Consider the following 20,677-nt stretch of genomic DNA (forward strand, 5'->3'; position numbering starts at 1 on the left):
CTGTCCAGGACAGCATTTATTGCTCATCCCTAATTGCCCTTGAGAAGGTGGTGGTGAGCTGCCTTCTTGAAACGCTGCATTCCATGTGGGGTAGGTACACTCACAGTGCTTAGGAAGGGAGTTCCAGGATTTTGACCCAGCGACAGTGAAGGAACGGCGATGTAGTTCCAAGTCAGGATGGTGTGTGACTTGGAGGGGAACTTGCAGATGGTGGTGTTCCCATGTATTAGCTGCCCTTGTCCTTCTAGCTGGTAGAGGTCACGGGTTTGGAAGGTGCTGTCGAAGGAGCCTTGGTGCGTTGCTGCAGTGCATCTTGTAGATAGTACACACTGCTGCCACTGCGTCGGTGATGGAGGGAGTGAATGTTTGTAGATGGGGTGACAATCAAGCGGGCTGCTTTGTCCTGGATGGTGTCGAGCTCCCTGAGTGTTGTTGGAGCTGCACCCATCCAGGCAAGTGGAGAGTATTCCATCACACTCCTGACTTGTGCCTTGTAGATGGTGGACAGACTTTGAGGAGTCAGGAGGTGAGTTACTCGCCTCAGGATTCCTAGCCTCTGACCTGTTCTTGTAGCCATGGTGTTTATATGGCTACCCCAGTTCAGTTTCTGGTCAATAGTAGCCCCTAGGGTGTTGATAGTGGGGGATTCAGCGATGGTGATGCCGTCGAATGTCAAGGGGAGATGGTTAGATTCTCTCTTATTGGAGATGGTCATTGCCTGGCACTTGTGTGGCGCGAATGTTACTTGCCACTTATCAGCCCAAGCCTGGATATTGTCCAAGTCTTGCTGCATTTCTACACAGACTGCTTCAGTATCTGAGGAGTCACGAATGGTGCTGAACATTGTGCAATCATCAGCGAACATCCCCACTTCTGACCTTATGATTGAAGGAAGGTCATTGATGAAGCAGCTGACGATGGTTGGGCCTAGGACACTACCCTGAGGAACTCCTGCAGTGATGTCCTGGAGCTCAGATGATTGACCTCCAACAACCACAACCATCTTCCTTTGTGCTAGGTATGACTCCAGTCAGCGGAGGGTTTTCCCCCTGATTCCCATTGACCTTAGTTTTGCTGGGGCTCCTTGATGCAATACTCAGTCAAATGTTGCCTTGATGTCAAGGGCAGTCAATCTCACCTCACCTCTTGAGTTCAGCTCTTTTGTCCATGTTTGAACCAAGGCTGTAATGAGGTCAGGAGCTGAGTGGCCTTGGCGGAACCCAAACTGAGCATCACTGAGCAGGTTATTGCTAAGCAAGTGCCGCTTGATGGCACTGTTGATGACACCTTCCATCACTTTACTGATGATTGAGAGTAGGCTCATTGTGCGGTAATTGGCCAGGTTGGACTTGTCCTGCTTTTTGTGTGCAGGACATACCTGCCAATTTTCCACATTGCCGGGTAGATGCCAGTGTTGTAGCTGTACTGGAACAGCTTGGCTAGGGGCGCAGCAAATTCTGGAGCACAGGTCTTCAGTACTATTGCTGGAATATTGTCAGGGCCCAGAGCCTTTGCAGTATCCAGTGCCTTCAGTCGTTTCTTGATATCACGTGGAGTGAATCGAATTGGCTGAAGTCTGACATCTGTGATGCTGGCGAGATGGATCATCAACTCGGCACTTCTGGCTGAAGATTGTTGTAAATGCTTCAGCCTTATCTTTTGCACTGATGTGCTGGGCTCCCCCATCATTGAGGATGGGGATATTTGTAGAGCCGCCTCCTCCAGTTAGTTGTTTAATTGTCCGCCACCATTCACAACTGGATGTGGAAGGACTGCAGAGCTTAGATCTGATCCGTTGGTTATGGGATCGCTTAGCTCTGTCTATCGCATTCTGCTTACGCAGTTTGGTACGCAGATAGTCCTCTGTTGTAGCTTCACCAGGTTGACACCTCATTTTAAGATATGCCTGATGCTGCTCCTGGCATTCCCTCCTGCACTCTTCATTGAACCAAGCTTGGTCTCCTGGCATGATGGTAATGGTAGAGTGGGGGATATGTCGGGCCACGAGGTTACAGATTGTGGTTGAGTACAATTCTACTGCTGCTGATGGCCCACAGCGCCTCATGGATGACCAGTTTTGCATTGCTAGATCGATTCATAATCTATCCCATTTAGCACGGTGGTAGTGCCACACAACACGATGGAGCGTATCCTCAGTGTGAAGACGGGACTTCGTCTCCACAGCGACTGTGCGGTGGTCGCTCCTACCGATACTGTCATGGACAGATGCATCTGCGGCAGGCAGATTGGTGAGGTCAAGTATGTTTTCCCCTCTTGTTGGTTCCCTCACCACCTGCCGCAGACCCAGTCTGGCAGATATATCCTTTAGGACTCGGCCAGCTCGGTCAGTAGTGGTGCTACCGAGCCACTCTTGGTGATGGACATTGAAGTTCCCCACCCAGAGTACATTCTGTGCCCTTGTCACCCTCAGTGCTTCCTCCAAGTGGTGTTCAACATGGTGGAGTACTGACTCATCAGCTGAGGGAGGGCGGTAGGTGGTAATCAGCAGGTGGTAATCAGCAGGAGGTTTCCTTGTCCACGTTTGACCTGATGCCCTGAGACTTCATGGGGTCCAGAGTCGATGTTGAGCACTCCCAGGCAACTCCCTCCCTACTGTACACCACTGTGCCGCCACCTCTGCTGGGTCTGTCCTACTGGTGGGACAGGACATACCCGGGGATGGTGATGGCAGTGTCTGGGACATTGTCTGTAAGGTATGATTCCGTGAGTCTGACTATGTCAGGCTGTTGCTTGACTAGTCTGTGGGACAGCTCTTCCACCTTTGGCACAAGCCCCCAGATGTTAGAAAGGAGGACTTTGCAGGGTCGACAGGGCTGGGTTTGCCGTTGTCGTTTCCGGTGCCTAGGTCGATGCCGGGTGGTCCGTCCGGTTTCATTCCTTTTTATTGACTTTGTAGCAGTTAGATGCAACTGAGTGGCTTGCTAGCCCATTTCAGAGGGCACGTAAGAGTCAACCACTTTGCTGTGGGTCAGGAGTCACATGTAGACCAGACCAGGTAAGGACAGCAGATTTCCTTCCCTAAAGGACATTAGTGATCCAGATGGGTTTTTACAACAATTGACAATGGTTTCATGGCCATCATTAGATCAACTTTTTAATTCCAGATTTATTAATTAAATTCAAATTCCACCTTCTGCTGTGGTGGGATTTGAACCCATGTCCCCTGAGCAATACCCTGGGTCTCTGGGTTACTAGTCCAGTGACAATACCACTACGCCACCACCTCCCCTATTATGGTCGCTATCCACGAAATGCACCTCCACTGCCATTTTTACCACTTGTCCTGCTTCATTCCCTCGGATTAAGTCCAGTACCGCTCCTCCTCTTGTAGGACTCTCTGCATACTGGCTCAAAAAGCTCTCCTGAATGCACTTGAAGAATTCTGCCCCCTTTAAGCTTTTTGCACTAATACTATCCCCTCTAATATCAGGGAAGTTGAAATCCCTTACTATTATTTCCCTATTATTTTTGCACCTCTCTGAGATTTGCCTACATATCATTGCCTGACTGTTTGGAGGCTTGTCGTACACTCCCAGCCAAGTGATAGCCCCTTTTTGTTTTTAAGTTCTACCTATATGGCCTCATTAGAGGAATCTTCAAAGATATCATCCCTCCTTACTGCGGTAGTTGACTCTTTAATCAACAGTACAATGCCACCTCCTCTTTTACCCCCTCCCCCATTTAAATATCTGCATCATCCCCCTCTTTTGTGAAGACAGACGCAAAGTATTCATTAAGATCGATACCAACATCTTCCACCCCTATTCATATGTTACCTTTTTGTTCTTTTATGGGCCCTACTCTTTCCTTAGTTATCCTTGTGCTCTTAATGTATTAATAAAACATCTTTGGTTTCACCTTGATTTTGCTTGCCAATACTCTTTCATGCCCTCTCTTAGCTTTCCTAATTTCCTTTTTGATTTCACCCCTCCGCTTTCTGTACTCCTCTCAGCTTTCTATGGTATTGAGTTCTCGGTGTTGGACATAAGCTTTCCTTTTCTGCCATATCTTACCCCGTAAGCTCCTTGACATCCATGAGGCTTTAGATTTGGCCGTCCCACCCTTTTTCTTTGTGGGAACATGTTTACTCTGAACCCCTTGAATCTCCCCTTTGAATGCCTCCCACAGCTCTGACACTGATTTACCTTCAAGTAGCTGTTTCCAGTCCACTTTCGCTAAATCACTCCTCAGTTTAGTTAAATTGACCTTTCCCCAATTGCGAATTCTAACTCCTGTTCTATCTCTGTCCTTTTCCATAATTATGTTAAAACTGACTGAATTATCATCACAAACTGACTGAATTATGATGAACTAGAAAAGAAATTAACTGCTGAATTAACCTCCAAAAATGGACACACTTTTGCTACTGGACAACATGGAGCAAGAGGTCAGGTGACCTCTACAGTACTGCAAATATACATAGTTACTGCTGGAGACTGAACCCATCATGATGTTAGGACTTGCCTTGAAGAAAGCATTAGAAATGCAAATGGCCCATTCAATGTTAATGGCTACCTTTTTGAACCAGTTGGACTAACAGTGACCTTTGTAGACATAGAGTCTCCACACCCAAACTCAGAATAATAGGTGTGATCAAACACTACTTTAACAAGATGAGCAACATTTAAACACCATTGTCTAACAATGGCCACACATTCAGAGACATTGTACGAAAACACCAGGGGAGAGCAACTTTGGGCAGCTGGTAGAAGCCAAGGCTGATGAATTTTTTTTAAAAAAAGAGACTTCTCTTTGCAGAAAGCCAGAGCATAGACAGAAAGCAAGGAGGCTGAGAAAGAGAGATCTATTCCAGTCAGGACCCTGCCAAATACCATCTTTAAAAACTATCTAGAAGCAGAGACAAAAAGGTGACCTTTGAGAACTCCCCATCTGAGAGATTGAAACAGGATCTTCGCCATTGGATGGTAACTGAGATTTAACCAAGGAAGTCTGCAGCAAAGCATCCATCCACTGGAAACTTTCCAAAACTTAACTCCAGTGAACCAGGAAAAAGGAAGAACAGGCCTGCATCGTTTAAATTTTCCTCCCAGGAAAACAAACAAGATCCACAACAAACTTTTTGTAAAAACACTAGACCTAAATGCATGCTACCTTTTAATCTCTATCTTTTCTTGTGTGTGTGTGTATGGGTGAAGTTGCAAATTTTTTGGGTTTTTTTGTTTAATAAATATTTATTTTTCTTTAAACCTTGAGAAAACCTGTCATTTGTCTGATTATTGACCGTTAAAATGCTCTAGGGTTAAAACAAAATTCTAATAAAAATACTGTCTGCGGCCAGTTGAGAGGTGAAAAGGGAAACCATCCCTATCCTTTCCTACCTGTTTAATAGTATTAAATGCACTGACTGTGTTGTATGTGTTGGCTGATATACAAACTATCTCTGGGATCAAATGGATGTTAAGGCACAAGTAGAATCATTGGAATTGTTCCTGATGTCTCCTAACTGATTCTTGGTTACAGGCTTTGTGTTTCTGATTTTGTGGCAGGATTTTTGTGAGAAATATTCAATTGCAGTGTATTGTTGAGGCACAGGGCGGCACAGTGGCGCAGTGGTTAGCACCGCAGCCTCACAGCTCCAGTGACCCGGGTTCAATTCTGGGTACTGCCTGTGTGGAGTTTGCAAGTTCTCCCTGTGCCTGCGTGGGTTTCCTCCGGGTGCTCCGGTTTCCTCCCACATGCCAAAGACTTGCAGGTTGATAGGTTAATTGGCCATTATAAATTGCCCCTAGTATAGGTAGGTGGTATGGAAATATAGGGACAGATGGGGATGTGGTAGGAATATGGGATTAGTGTAGGATTAGTATAAATGGGTGGTTGATGGTCGGCACAGACTCGGTGGGCTGAAGGGCCTGTTTCAGTGCTGTATCTCTAAACTTGACTATCATTTCTCCCTCCACCTCCACCAAGTGTATCACTTGGTCATTTATCTCATTGCTGTTAATGAGACCTTGCTTAAATAACATCAGTGACTGTACTTTATGTATGCACTGACTGTAGGTGATATGCTTTGGTTTTTTCTGAGATGTGATGAGGTGATACATTAGTACAGGTTTTATTGTTACATATTGCGCTCTCTGTTGAATATTTTAGTCACTGTCCATGTATCCAGTAAGTATCTTGTTAAATCTGAAATGCCCCGTCTATATCTGCGTAAGTGTTCATAAATCCAGTGTGAGTGAACCAGAAGTAGAATTGGATTAGCGAGCCATTCAAAGGCCAGAATTTAATCCTTACAAGAGTTTAGCAGATTATATCAGGCTCTGACACTTCCAGCAAACAGAGAGAACATTGATGCGGGGCTCAGACAGAGAGGATCAGAGCTCAGTGACTGCACTTTGCACTGCCCATGATTCATCAGCTCCTGTTCTCACAGTGACTACAGAAGCATCGCCATCATTGCAAGTTAGGGTGCTGAGAAGATCTTGTTACTGTTGCCCACTCCGAGCCCTGAGAGTGTGGAGCAAGGGTCATCTCCCTGGTGATTAATACCTTTGAGTTTGTCTAACAGGCATAGCAGAAAACCCAAATGCGTTATCACTGAGTCTAATTCGTTGGCATTTGGTTACCCAGACTTCCTTTGCAAAGCCATGAGACATACAGTGATTGTGTGAAGTGATGTTATTGTAGGAGGTCAGGGAAGCTGAGCAGAGGAAGTCATGCGGAATGGTTTTTAATCTGGCTAATCCACAGGCTAGGAATCCAGTAAATTGAGGCGGTAACTGAAAGAAAAAAAGACTTGCAATTATATAACATCTTTCATGACCTCAGGATGTCTCAAAGTGTGTCACAGCCAATGAAATGCTTTTGAAGTGTAGTCATTGTTGTAGTGTCGGAAAGATGGCAGCCAAATTGTGCACAGCAAGCTCCCACAATCAGCAATAAGGTAATGACCAAAATGATCTGTTTTTTAGCGATGTTGATTTGTGATAAATATTGGCGAGGGTTAACTCCCCTGCTTTCCTTTGGAATAATGTCATGGGATCTTTTACACTTACCTGAGAGGGCAGATGGGGCCTCAGTTTAACATCTCATTCAATGCAGCAGTCCTCAAAATTGCCCTGGAGTGTTATCCTATATTTTTGTGTTCAAGTGTTCAGAACTGGACTGAAACCCACAACCTTCTGACTCAGAGGCAAAACTGCTATCATCTGAACCACAGAGGCAGTAATAAGGCAAGGGGTTTTACAGGATGGCTGCTCACCCACTGAATGACTGCACAATTAGAGGCTACATGGATCAAAGCTGGGGGCTGCAATGGCACAGTCCCCACGTTACCCACCCTCTCTCTCCGTGGGGAAGAACGATTTATGGGCAGTGGTGGGACATTAATTTTTTTTTTCTATTTGTGTTGATGGGACGTGAATGTCGCTGGCCAGGCCAGCATTTAATGCCCATCCCTAATTGCCCTTGAGAAGGTGGTGGTGAGCTGCCTTCTTGAACCGTTGCTGTCCATGTAGTGCAGGTACACCAACAGTGCTGTTCGGAAGGGAGTTCCAGGATTTTACCAAGTGTCAGTGAAGGAACGGCGATACAGTTCCAAGGCAGATGCTGTGGCTTGTGGGGGGGAGCTTGCAGGTGGTGGTGTTCCCTTGCATCTGCTGCCCTTGTCCTTTTAGGTGGTAGAGATCACGACTTTGGAAGGTTCTGTCAAAGGAGGCTTGGCGAGTGAACATAAGAATATATGAGCATAAGAAATAGGTGCAGGAATAGGCCATTCAGCCTTCGAGCCTGCTCCGCCATTCAATAAGATAATGGATGATCATTTATTTCAACACCCTTTTCCTGCACTATCCCCATAACCCTTGATGTTTTTAATATGTAGAATTGTATCAATTTCAGTCTTGAACATACTCAACAACTGAGCCTGCACAGCCCTCTAGGGCAGAGAATTCCAAAGATTCAACATCCTCTGAGTCAAGAAATTCCTCCTCATCTCAGTGCTAAATGGCCTGCCCCTTATTCTGAGACTGTGCCCTCTGGTTCTGGACTCCGCAGCTTGGGGAAACATCCTTCCTGCATCTACCCTGTCGAGCCCTGTAAGAATTTTGTATGTTTGAATGAGATCACCCCTCATTCTTCTAAACTGCAGAGAATGAAGGCCCAGTCTATTTCATCTTTCCTCCTAGGACAATCCCTCCATCCCAGGAATTAATTTAGTGAACCTTCGTTGCACTGCCTCTATGGGAAGTATATCTTTCCTTAGGTAAGGAGACCAAAACTACACACAATACTCCAGGTGTGGTCTCACCAAGACTGTATATAATTGTAGTAAGACATCTTTACGCCTACACGCAAATCCTCTTGTAATGAAGGCCAAAGTACCATTTGCCTTCTTAATTGCTTGTTGTACCTGCATGTACCTCATGAACAAGGAAGGACACCAAAGTCCCTTTGAAGTTCAACACTTGCCAGCCTCTCACCATTTAAGAAGTACTCTGCATATCTGTTCTTCCTACCAAAGTGGATAACCTCACATTTCTCCACATTGTATTCCATCTGATAAATTTTTGCCCACTCGCTTAGCCTCTCCAAATCCCCCTGAAGTATCTTTGTATCCTCCTCACAACTCACACTTCCACCTAGTTTTGTGGCATCTGCAAATTTGGAAATATTACATTTAATCCCCGCATCCAAATCATTGATATAGATTGTGAATAGCTGGGGCCCAAGCACTGATCCTTGCAGTACCCCACTAATCACAGCCTGCCAATATGAAAATTACCCACTTATTCCTACTCTCTGCTTTCTGTCCATTAACCAGTTCTCAATCGATGCCAGTATATTCCTGCAAATCCCATGTGCTCTAACTTTGTTTACTGACCTCTTGTGTGGGACTTTATCAAAACCTTCTAAAAATCTAAATATACCACATCCACTGGTTCCCCCTTATCTATTCTGCTAGTTACATCCTCAAAAAACTCCAACAGGTTTGTTAATCACTATTTCCCTTTCATAAATCCATGTTGACTCTGCCAAATCCAACCATTATTTTCTAAGTGTCCTGTTATCACATCTTTTTATTATAGATTCTATCATTTTCCCTATGACTGATAGTCTAACAGGTCTGTAATTCCCCATTTTATCTCTCCATCCTTTCTTAAATAGCGGGGTTACATTTTCTACCTTTTAATCTTCAGGAACCATTCCAGAGTCTATAAAACTTTGAAAGATGACCACCAACGCATCCACTATCTCTACAGCCACCTCTTTCAACACTCTGGGATGTAGATCATCAGGTCCAGGGGACATTAATATCTTGTAGCTCCTCATTAACACTAATCCCTTGATTCTCCATTATTTATGGGAGGTTTGTAGTATTTTCCTTTGAAGACAGACACAAAGTATTGTTTATCTGCCATTTCCTTATTCCCCATTATAAATTCTCCTGATTCTGCTTGTAATGGACCCACATTTGTTTTTGTTAATCTTTTTCTTTTTACGTGTCAATAGAAGCTTTTACAGTCCTTTTTTATGTTTCTCGCTAGATTACTCTCATATTCTATTTTCCCCTTCTTAATCTTCTTCTTGCTCCTCTTTTGCAGGATGTTGAAGTGCTCCCAATCGTCATGCTTACCATTTTTTTGGGTAACTGTTTACACCTCTTCCTTTGCTCTAATACAATCCTTGCGTTTTTTCATTAGCCACAGTTGGAATACTTTCCTTGCTGGGGTTTTGTGCATCAAAGGAATTAATTTTTGTTGTAAATTATGTGTTAGTTCTTTAAACATTAGCCATTGTCTATCTACTGTGATACCTTTTAAAGTAGTTTCCCAATCCACCATAGCCAATTTTCCCCTCATACCTTCATAGTTTCCTTTGGTTAGATTCAAGACCCTAGTTTCTGATTGAACTACATCGCTTTAAAACTTAATGTAAAATTGTATTATATTATGGTCACTCTTTCCTAAAGGCTCCTTTACAAGATTATTAATTAGCCCTGTCTCATTGCACAATAATAGATCTAACATAGCCCATCTCCTAGTTGGTTCCTCAAAGTACTGCTCTAGAAAACAATCTCGCATACATTCCAAGCATTTGTCCTCCACAATATTAGTACTAATAATGTTTACCCAGTCTATATGTAGATTGAAATCCCCCTTGTTACACGCACCTCTAATTTCATGATTTGTACTGTGATTTACATTACCACTGCTGTTTGGTGTCCTAGAAACAACTTCCACCAATATTTTCTGCCCCTTGCTGTTTCTTAGTTCCACCCAAACTGATTCTATGTTTTGATCTTTTGAACTAAGTCATCTCTCCCTACAGTACTAATTCCCTCTTTAATTAACAGAGCTACCCCACCACCTTTTCCCAGCTTCCTGTTCTTCCTGAATGTCACATAGCCTTGGATATTCAGGTCCCAGCTTTGGTTTCCTTGTAGCTACGTCACTGTAATGGCTAAAAGGCCATACATATGAATTTCTATTTGAGCTGCCAATTCATCTGTTTTATTGCAAATTCTGTGGGCATTCAGATACAGAGCCCTTAATTCATTTTTTTTTTTTTACTGTTTTTGTAAGCTGTGGTCCTATCACAGTCCCTTCCTGCCATACTCTGATCATCATTACCTTTATTGCTATCTTCATCTATTGCCTTGTCATTTAACTACTCAATCTTCCCATTCATGGCCCCTTACAATCTTTTAATTTGAAAAGTTTTAAATGATTCCACTTGTGATGGAGACAAAAACTAGGAGCCATAAATACAAGATAGTCATTAATTAATCCAACTGAGGATTCAGTAAGAATGTGGAACTCACTACCACGAGAAGTAGTGAGACAAATAACATAGATGCATTTAAAAGGAAGCCAGTTTAACACACAAGGGAGAAAGCAATAGAAGGCTATACTGATGGGGTGAGATGAAGTAGGGTGGGAGGAGGCTGGTGTGGAGCATAAAGACTATCATTGATCACTTAGGCCAAATGATCTGTTTCTCTGCTGTAGATTCTATGTACTCTACATAATATGTAATTGGATTCTCTGTGACTTGTTTATAGGATTGCTTCTCCATGTTGAATGTGTCATGGTATGGAGGAGGAAGCATGCACTCACAGTACTGGCCCATAAACAGTGCCAACATTGACTCTCAGCCATTTATCATCAGTGACCTGCAGGACACACCCACAGGTTACGGGTCTGTGTTAGAGAGGTACTTCCTTGGATCAACAGGTGAGATTGTTGATGCTGTGTGCACGCTGTCACTTTATGCAAATTGAACTCTTCAAGAAATTTGGGCTTTAACTTAAATCTCAACTCCGAACACTGGCCTGGTCATCCAGTGGACCACTGTCATAAGTCACGGCTGCAAGCAATGTCGGGACGGGAGTTGGTCACCTTTGATGCTCTTATATGCTCCTTTCTGAGCTACAGCTGAGCGTGTCTGGAGGTGGGGTGGACAGGACATTGAGAAAAATGAAGTCATAACTCCAGATGGAATCTCTATTCTGTGATGGTGACCCTCAGAAGATCAATATCAGCAGTGAAAGGAAATTTGGGCAGTTTCAGAGCAATAGAGAGGCTGGTACCAGACTCTGGTATCAGTAAAAGAATGGCTTGAATCATCCTTGTTGAGGGCTCAATGTCCTATAGGCAAGGTTGGACCAGCCATCACCACAGATAAATCATCACTGTCCCCCAATAGACTTTTTTGCAACATCCATGCCCAGTATTGTACAATTACTCAAGAGGTCCATGCATCTAGTTGAGAACAGACTGAATCACGCCCTTAACATCTGCCCAAACTCTATTTGTTGACTACAGCCACTTTCCAATACAGAAGCCTTGTTCTCAGACTGACACTGATCCCTTCCTGAGGCTGCTATGATATAGCTAGTTGGCATCTCACCCCTCTGTTTTGCAATTCATATCTCACTGATGATGGATCGATTTGTTTATTGCTTAAATTGATAACTTATCCACATTGGATTGGATTTCAGACATTAATTAGTCCAGTATTCAGGCAGCTTGAAGACGGAGGGTTCCGTTTCTCTAGTCTCAATATCAATGTAATCCCAAAACTGTTGTTTGAACATGAGAACACAAGAAATAGGAGCAGAAGTAGACCATATGGCCATTGGGCCTGCTCCACCACTCAATACCATCATGGCTGATGGTGGGTTTCAATTCCACTTTCCTGTTCGTTCCCCATATCCCTTGATTCCCTGCAAGACCAAAAATCTATCTATCTCAGCCTTAAATGTATTCAATGATGGAGCATCCACAACCCTCTGGGGTAGAGAATTCCAAAGATTCACAATTGTTTTAGTGAAGTAATTTCTTCTCATCTCAATCCTGAATGATTGACCCTTATCCTGAGACTGTGTCGCCGCGTTCTAGATTCCCTGACCAGTGGTAACAATCTCTCAGCTTCTACCCGATCAAGCCCTTTCAGAACCTTGTATGTCTCAATTAGATTGCCTCTCATTCTTCTGAAGTCCAGAGAATATAGGCCCAATTTACTCAGCTCTCATCATAGGGCAACCCCCTCATCCCAGGGACCAATTTAGTAAATCTTCACTGCATTACCTCCAGTGCAAGTATATCCTTTCTTAAATATGGAGACCAAAACTGCACATAGTATTCCAGGTATGGTCTCACCTATGCCCTGTACAATTTTAGTAAGACTTCTTTGTTCCTGTATTCTAATTACCTTGCAATTAAGGCCAACATGCCATTTGCCTTCCTAATAGCAGGCTGCACTTGCATGTTAACTTTGTGCGTTCCTTGTACGAGTACCCCCAAGTCACTCTGAACATCAACACCTACCAGTTTCACACCTTTTAAAAAAAATTCTTTTCTATTTTTACGACCAAAGTGAACAACTTCACACTTCCCTACATTGTACTCCATTTGCCATCTTGTTGCTCACTCACGTAACCTGTCTATATCTCTTTGCAGCCTCTCTACATCCTCCCCGCAGCTTACTTTTCCACCAAGCTTTGTATCATCAGCAAACTTAGATATGTTACTCTCTGTCAGTTCATCCAAGTCATTAATATAGAGTGTAAATAGCTGAGATCCTGGCACTGATCCTTGCGGCACCCCACTATTCACTGCCTGCCAACTTGAAAATGTCCCATTTATGCCCACTCTCTGCTTCCTGTCTGTTAACCAATCCTCTATCCACAATAATATATTACTCCCAACACTTTGAGCCCTTATCTTGCCTATTAATCTTTTATGTGGCACCTTATTGAATGCCTTTTGAAAATCCAGATATACTCCATTTACTGGTTCCCCTTTATCTACCCTACTAGTTACATCCTCAAAAAACTCTAATAAATTTGTCAAACAAGATCTCCCTTTAGTAAAACCATGCTGACTTGTTCTAATCATACTATGCTTTTCCAAGTGGAATGTTAAGACTTCTTTAATAATAGTTTCCAGCATCTTCCCAATGACTCATGTTAGGCTAACTGGCTTGTAGTTCCCTGTTTTCTCTCCACCTCTTCTCTTGAAAAGCAGTGTAACATTTGCCAACTTCCAGTCTGACGAGACCATTCCTGAATCGAAGGAATTCTGGAAAATCATAGCCTGCGCATCCACTATCTCTGCAGCTATCTCTTTTAGAACCCTAGGATGTAGGCCATCTGGTCCCGGGGACTTGTCAGATTTTAGTCCCTCAAGTTTCTCCAATACTTTATCTCGACTGATATCAATATCCTTAATTTCATCACTCTTTTTAGCCCCCAGGTTACTGCCTATTTCTGGTATGAAACTTGTGTCTTCTACTGTGAAGACAGACACAAAATATTTGTTCAGTGCCTCTACCATTTCCTCATTTCCCATGATGATTTCTTGTGTCTCTGCCTCTAAGTGACCAACATCTACATTAGCTAGTTACTCGCTTCCTTTTTATGTACTTATAAAAGCTCTTTCAATCTGTTTTTAAATTGCTGGCTAGTTTACTCTCGTATTCTATTTTTTCCCTTTTTATTAACTTTTTGGTGGCCCTTTGCTGGTTTCTAAAACACTCCCAATCCTCAGACTTGCTACCACTTTTTGCAACATTGTAAGCCCCTTTTTTTAGTCTAATACTGTCCTTAACCTCCTGAGTGAGCCACAGATGGGTCTTTCTGGACGAGTTTTTGTTTTTGAACGGAATGTACTTTTGTTGAACCCTTTGAATTCTTTCTTTAAATGTTTCCCATGGATCATTTACCGCCATACTTTCCAGTCTATTTATCCTTAGCCAGTTCTCCCCACATACCTTCGTAATTGGCTTTGTTTAAGTTTAAGATTCTTGTTTGTGATTAAAATGTGTCACTTTCAAACTTAACATGAAATTCAATGGTATTATGATCACTATTTCCCAATAGATCTTTTACTGTGACATTGCTTATTAACCTTGCTTCATTACACAGTACAAGATCTAAGACAGCTTTATCCCTAGTTGGTTCTACAATGTATTGCTCCAAGAAACTGTCACGAAAACATTCTACAAATTCATCTTCTAGACCACTGTTGCCAATTTGATTGTCCCAGTCTATATGCAGATTAAAGACCCCCACAATTTTTTACATGCTCCAATAATCTCCTGTTTAATGTTCTGTCCAATAATATAACTACTGTTAGGGGTCGTGTAAACTACTCCCACCAGTGTTCTCCTGCTATTCCTAATTTCCACCAAGACTGATTCTATTTCATGATCTTCTGAGGCCAGATCCCTTCTTATTAATGTCCTTGTGCCATCCTTTACTATCAGCGCTACCCCTCCTCCTTTGCCATTCTGTCTGTCTCTCTGAAATATTGTGTATTTGCTGTTGTTTCACCAACAATCTTAGAGTTCTGCTCAGCGCGCTTTATATAGTTAGGTAGAATCCATGAACTCTCTATAACTCCCCTGCACTTTAAGAACAAAGGCGAGCACAAAATGAGAAAAGGTCATTTTGACATCATGCCCACTCCTTCCAGTGACCACAAACAATCCATCCCATTGCACACTTGAGCCCACCTATTTAATCTCCTTCCACAGGCCATATATACTCTCCCCATCATGGATTCTACCCACCTAATTAATCTCCTTCCACAGCAACCAGCCAGAATTCAATTCCATAGCTGTTCAAATGAACAGATATGGTACATTTAGCCTGATCATCTTTGGGGTGAGAGAGAATATTTACAGAATTTTCCTTCAGAGATGAAATAGGTGATCTCGAGTCTATTAGAGAGTGTTTATGGGCAGTGCTGGTAATGACCTCACCCCAGTGTAATTAATGACCCCATCAATGGACTCCTCCTTCCCCAGTGTCGGAACATAGGAACAGGAGGCAGCCATTCAGCCCTTTGAGCCTTTTCTGCCATTTAATGAGATCATAGCTGATCTGTATCTTACCTGCCCACCTGGCTTGATTCCATATCCTTTTATACCCTTGACTTGCAAAACTTTTTCAAACTCAGATTTAAAATGATTAATTGAACTGGCTTTTACTGCTTTTAGTGGGAGAGAATCTCCCACTTCTACCATCCTTTATGTAAAGACTAAGTGCACTTGCCCTAGACTCACCCACCAGGGGAAAACAATTTTTCTATGTATCCTATCAATTCCTTTCAAAATCCTAAACTACTCCTTAACCTTCTATATTCCAGGGAATATAAGTCTGGTTTATGAAATCTCCCCTTATAATCAAACCCTTGGAGCTCTGGCTACATTCAGGTGAATCTTCACTGCACCCTATCCTTCCTTAGGAGCGCTGCCCAGAACTGTTTGCAGTACAGCAGAAGTGTTCTAGACAGGGCATTATATAGATTTAGCAAAACTTCCTCCACTTTGTATTCTAGCTTTCTAGTTTGCTCTATTCTGTTGTACATTTTGATTATTGTATCTATCAGATGGTGTAGATATGCCTCACATCAATCGAAGCCCCATATCCCAATGTAAATAATGATCCCATTAATGTACTCCCTGTTACACAGGTGTAAATAATGAGTCCATTAATATGCTCCCTGTTAACCCAGAGCAAACAATGATCCTATTAATTTACTCCCTATTACCCCAGTGTAACTATTGATCCATTTAATATACTCCCTGTTAACCCAGTGTGAATACTGAGTCCATTAATATTCTCCCCATTGTCCCGGTGCAAATAATGATCCCATTAATGTACTTCCTGTTATTGCAGTGTAAATAATGATCCCATTAAAATACTCCGTTATCCCAGAGTAAATAATGATCCCATTAATATACTCCCCATTATCCCACTATAAGCAATGAACCCATTAGTATACTCTATTCCCCCAGTGTATATAATGAGGCCATTAATACACTCCCTGTTATCCCAGTTTAAACAATGATTCCATGCATATAATGCCTGTTTTCCCTGTGTGAATAATGAGTCCATTAATATATTCCCTGTTATCACAGTGTTAACAATGATCCCATTAAAATACTCCTTGTTATCACAGAATAAACAATGATCCCATTTATACACTCCCTGATATCCCACTGTAAACAATGATCCCATTAACATATTCCCTATTATACCAGTCTTAACAAATATCACATTAAAGTACTCCCTGCTATTGCAGAGTAGCTAATGATCCCATTGGACTGGATTCTATAGAGCCCTTGGCGTCAGGATCCGTGGCAGGGGTGGGGGGGGGTGTTCCTGAAGATGGCACCAGATGAGGCCCACCATAGACCTTGACGCTGGCAGGGCCCGGCCCGATATTGCCAGTGGCGCCGAGGCCTTGTGGTGGCACCCCACCGCTCGTCGATGGGACTGCAATTTAAATATTTAAATAAATTAAAATACCTACATTAATTACTCTCCCGTTGCCTCCTGAAGTCTGACCGTGATCTTCACCCCGGTGGCCAGCACTGCTGCGCCTTCGGATCCCTGTCCAGGGAAACGAGGCGCAACACAGGTGGGGAAGGGGAGGAGGTAATTTTCTCAGTGTGGGGGCGGGGTGGAAGGGGTCAAATTAATGTCATGGGTGTAGGGGATGGTGGGAAGGGTTATAGTTTAAAGTTTGTGCATTTGTTGGGGTGGAGGGAGGTCAGATGGTAAAGGTAAGTGTTTTGGTGGGGGAAGAGCAAATAATTAATTAACTTGTTATGGGAGGGTGGGAGAGGGGCAAAAGTGAGGTTTTTATTTTTTTTTAAGGCCATTTAACTTTAAATACTTAAATTTGCTGGTAGGGCCGACAGCCCTTTAAAAATGGCATCAACGCCTGCACACAGGCAGTTGATACCATTGCCGGGGAAGGACAGCCTGCCCCCTCCACATGATCGGGGGTGGGGGTGGCCCAACCGGCTATTTAAATGAGCTGCCACGCTTGGAATCGCGGTAGCTCTTTGGCGTGCAGCTGGGCTTATAGAATTCAGCCCATTAATATACTCCTTGGTATCTCATTGTAAATAATGATCCCATAAATAAGCTCTCTATTGCCACAAATGCAAATATTGAACCCATTAAAAAAAAAACTCCTTGTTATCACAGTGTAAATAATGATTGGTTAATATGCTCTCTGTTATCCCAGTGGTACTGATGATCACATTCATACACGCCCTGTTACTCCAGTGTAACTAATGATCCTGTTACCCCAGTGCAAATAATGGGCTGAATTTTATGATGCGGTAATGGCTGTAAAGGATGATGGCCTGCACGCACGGGCTTTACTCCACAGAGCCGTGACATTAAACGCGGCGGCTTATTTACATGGCCTGGGCGGACTGCAGGTTTGACCCGGTTTGACCCTGCTCCCCCCCACCCCACACTGAAATATTAACCTGCTCCCCCCTCCACACCCAGAGTGCAAGGGGTGCCCAGGGTGTGCTAGTGGTGCCCAAGAGCTTGCTAGGTCAGCCCAAGTATATGCTAAGCGTGCTCAAGTGTGTGCTAGGCTTGCCCAAGAGTTGTCTAGAAGATGGTAAGAGTGTGGTGCAGGATGGGAAGAGTGTGCGAGGGAATGGCAAGAGTGTGCTCGTTGTGCCCAAGTGTGTGCTAGTGGATGGCAAGAGTGTACCAGGTGTGCTCAAGAATGTGCAAGGGGATGGCAAGAGATTGGAAGAGGTGCCTGAGTGTGATAGGTGAGCCCAAGCTTGTGCTAGGTGTGCCCAGGTGTGATAGATATGCCCAAGACTGTTCCAGGAGTGTCCAAGAATGCACTAGGGTATGGCAAGAGAGTGCCAGGGGTGCCCAGAGATTGCTGGGGTGCCCAGGTGTGTGCTAGGCATACCCAAGATTGTGATAGGTGTGCCCAAGGGTGTGCTAGGATATGGCAAGAGATTGCTAGGGGTGCCCAGAGATTGCCAGGGGTGTCCAAATGTGTGCTTGGAGTGCTCGGTGTATGCTAGGGCTTCCTAAGCGTGTGATAGGTGTGCCTAAGTGTGTGATGGGTGTGACCAAGTGTTTGCTAGGGGTGCCCAAGTATGTGCTAACGGTTACCAAGTGTGTGCTAGTGCTGCCTGAAGTTTGAGAGCTGTGCCTAAGAGTGTGCTAGGGGATGGCAAGAGTGTGGAAGGGGTGCCCAAGAGTGTAATAAGGGCACTCAAGTGTGTGCTAGTGGTACCCAAGAGTGAGCTAGGTATGCCCAAGTGTGTCTCAGGGGCGCCTAGAGTGAGCTTAGGTTGCCCAATGGAATAAATGTGTGCTACGGGATGGCAACAATGTGCTAGTTGATGGCAAGAGTGTGATAGGGGTGCCCAAGAATGTGATAGGGGATGGCAAGATTGTGCCATCGGTACCCAAGGATGTGCTAGTGGTGCTTAAGAGTGTGATGGGAGTGACCAAGAGCGTAATAGGGGTGCCCAACAGTGTGAAGGTGGATGCAAGAGTGTGCTAGGGGATGGCAAAAGTGTGCTAGGAGTGCCTAAGAGTGTGCTATGGGATGGCAAGAGTATGCTGTGGGTGACCAAGAGTGTGCCAGGGGGGTGTAAGAGTGTGCCAGGGATGCCCAGAGTGTGCCTGGGGTATGGCAAGAGTATGATAGGGGTGGCAAGGAGTGTGCCAGGGGATAGCAAGTGTGTGGCCGGATGCCCAGGAGTGTTATGGGGTGCCCAAGAGTGTGCCATGAGACAGCAAGAGAACTTCAGGTGCCCAAGAGTGTGCCAGTTGTACCCAAGAGTGTGCCAGGGTTGCCCAAGAGTTTGCTGGGCTGCCCTAGTGCTTGCTAGGGGTGCCCAAGAGTGTGATAGGAAATAGCAAACGTGCTCTAGGTGTGTCCAAGGATGTGATAGGTGTGCCCAAGAGTGTGCCAGTGTTGCTTGGAGTGTAATAGGGGTGCCCAAATGTGTGGTAGGGGATGGCAAGAGTGTGCATTTGGGTGCCTAAGCATGTACTAGGGGATGGCAAGAGTCTACCAGGGGTGCCCAGGAGTGTGAAAGGTGTGCCCACGTGTATGCTAAGGGTGTCCATGTGTGTGCTAATGGTACCCAATAGTGTGATAGGTTGACCAAGTGTGTATTGGGGGTGCCTGGAGTGGGCTCAGTGTACCCAAGAGTGTGCTACGGAATGGCAAGAGTATGCTAGTTGATGGCAAGAGTGTGAAAGGGGATGGCAAGATTGTGCCAGGGGTACCCAAGGGTGTGCTGACGATGCTTAAGAGTGTGATGGAAGTGACCAGGGGTGCCCAAGAGCGTAAAGGTGGATGCTGTGGGATAGCAAGAGTGTAATAGGAGTGCCTAAGAGTGTGCTAGGGGATGGCGACTGTGATGGGGTGCCAAAGAGTGTGTGAGGCAATGGCAAGAGTATGCTGTAGGCGCCCAAGAGTGTGCCTGGGGAATGGCAAGAGTATGATAGGGGTGGCAAGGAGTGTGCTAGGGGATGCCCAAGAGTGTGATAGGGTACCCAAGAGTGTGATAGGTGTGCCCAGGAGTGTAATAGGGGTGCCCAAGAATGTGACATGTTATAGCAAGAGAACTCCGGGTGCCCGTGAGTGTGTCAGTTGTGCCTAAGAGGTGCCAGGGTCGTCCAAGAGTTTGCTGGGCTGCCCAGAGTGTGATAGATGTCCCCAAGAGTGCACTAGGCCTGCCCAAGAGTGTGCTAGGGGATGGCAAGAAAGTGATAGGGGTGACCAAGAGTGTGATAGGGGATGGCAAAAGTGCACTAGGTTGTCCAGGAGTATGCTAGGAGTTCCCAAGAGTGTGATCGGTGTGCCCAAGAGTGTGATAGTGCTGCCTGGAGTGTAATAGGGGTGCCCAAGTGTGTGATAGGGGATGACAAGAGTCTGCCAGGGGTGCCCAGGAGTGTTAAAAGGTGTCCAAGTGTGTGCTAGTGGTACCCAGTAGTGTGATAGCTGTGCCCAAGTGTGTATTAGGGGTGCCTGGAGTGGGCTTAGGATGCCCAAGAGTGTGCTAGGGGATGGCAAGAGTGTGACAGGGGTACCTAGGTGTGTGCTAGGGGATGGCAAGAGTATGCTCGGTGATGGCTAGTGCATGCTGGGCTGCCCAAGAGTGCGCTAAGGGATAGCAAGAGTATGCAGGGTTGCCAAAGGGTGTGATAGCTGTGCTTAAGAGTGTGATGGGGGTGCCCAAGAGTGTGCAGGTGGATGGCAAGAGTGTGCTAGGGGACGACAACAATGTGCTAGGAGTGTCTAAGGGCGTGATCGATGATGGCAAGAGTGTATCAGGGGTGCAAAAGAGTGTGCCAGGAGTGCACAACAGTGTGCCGGGGTGCCCAAGGGTATGC

At 44.7% G+C, this 20,677-nt stretch overlaps 1 protein-coding gene across 1 annotated transcript in view; it reads left to right on the forward strand.

Moving 5' to 3' along the window:
- The window catches only part of si:ch211-236l14.4 (SITS-binding protein), a 222,217-nt gene that overhangs the window by 41,698 nt on the left and 159,842 nt on the right, over nucleotides 1-20,677 (forward strand). The window contains 1 exon segment of the mRNA XM_068046788.1: nucleotides 11,045-11,216. Within this exon segment, the coding sequence (XP_067902889.1) occupies nucleotides 11,045-11,216 (172 nt within the window).

This window comes from Heterodontus francisci, chromosome 14, assembly GCF_036365525.1.
Source record: "Heterodontus francisci isolate sHetFra1 chromosome 14, sHetFra1.hap1, whole genome shotgun sequence".
Classification (NCBI taxonomy): domain Eukaryota; kingdom Metazoa; phylum Chordata; class Chondrichthyes; order Heterodontiformes; family Heterodontidae; genus Heterodontus; species Heterodontus francisci.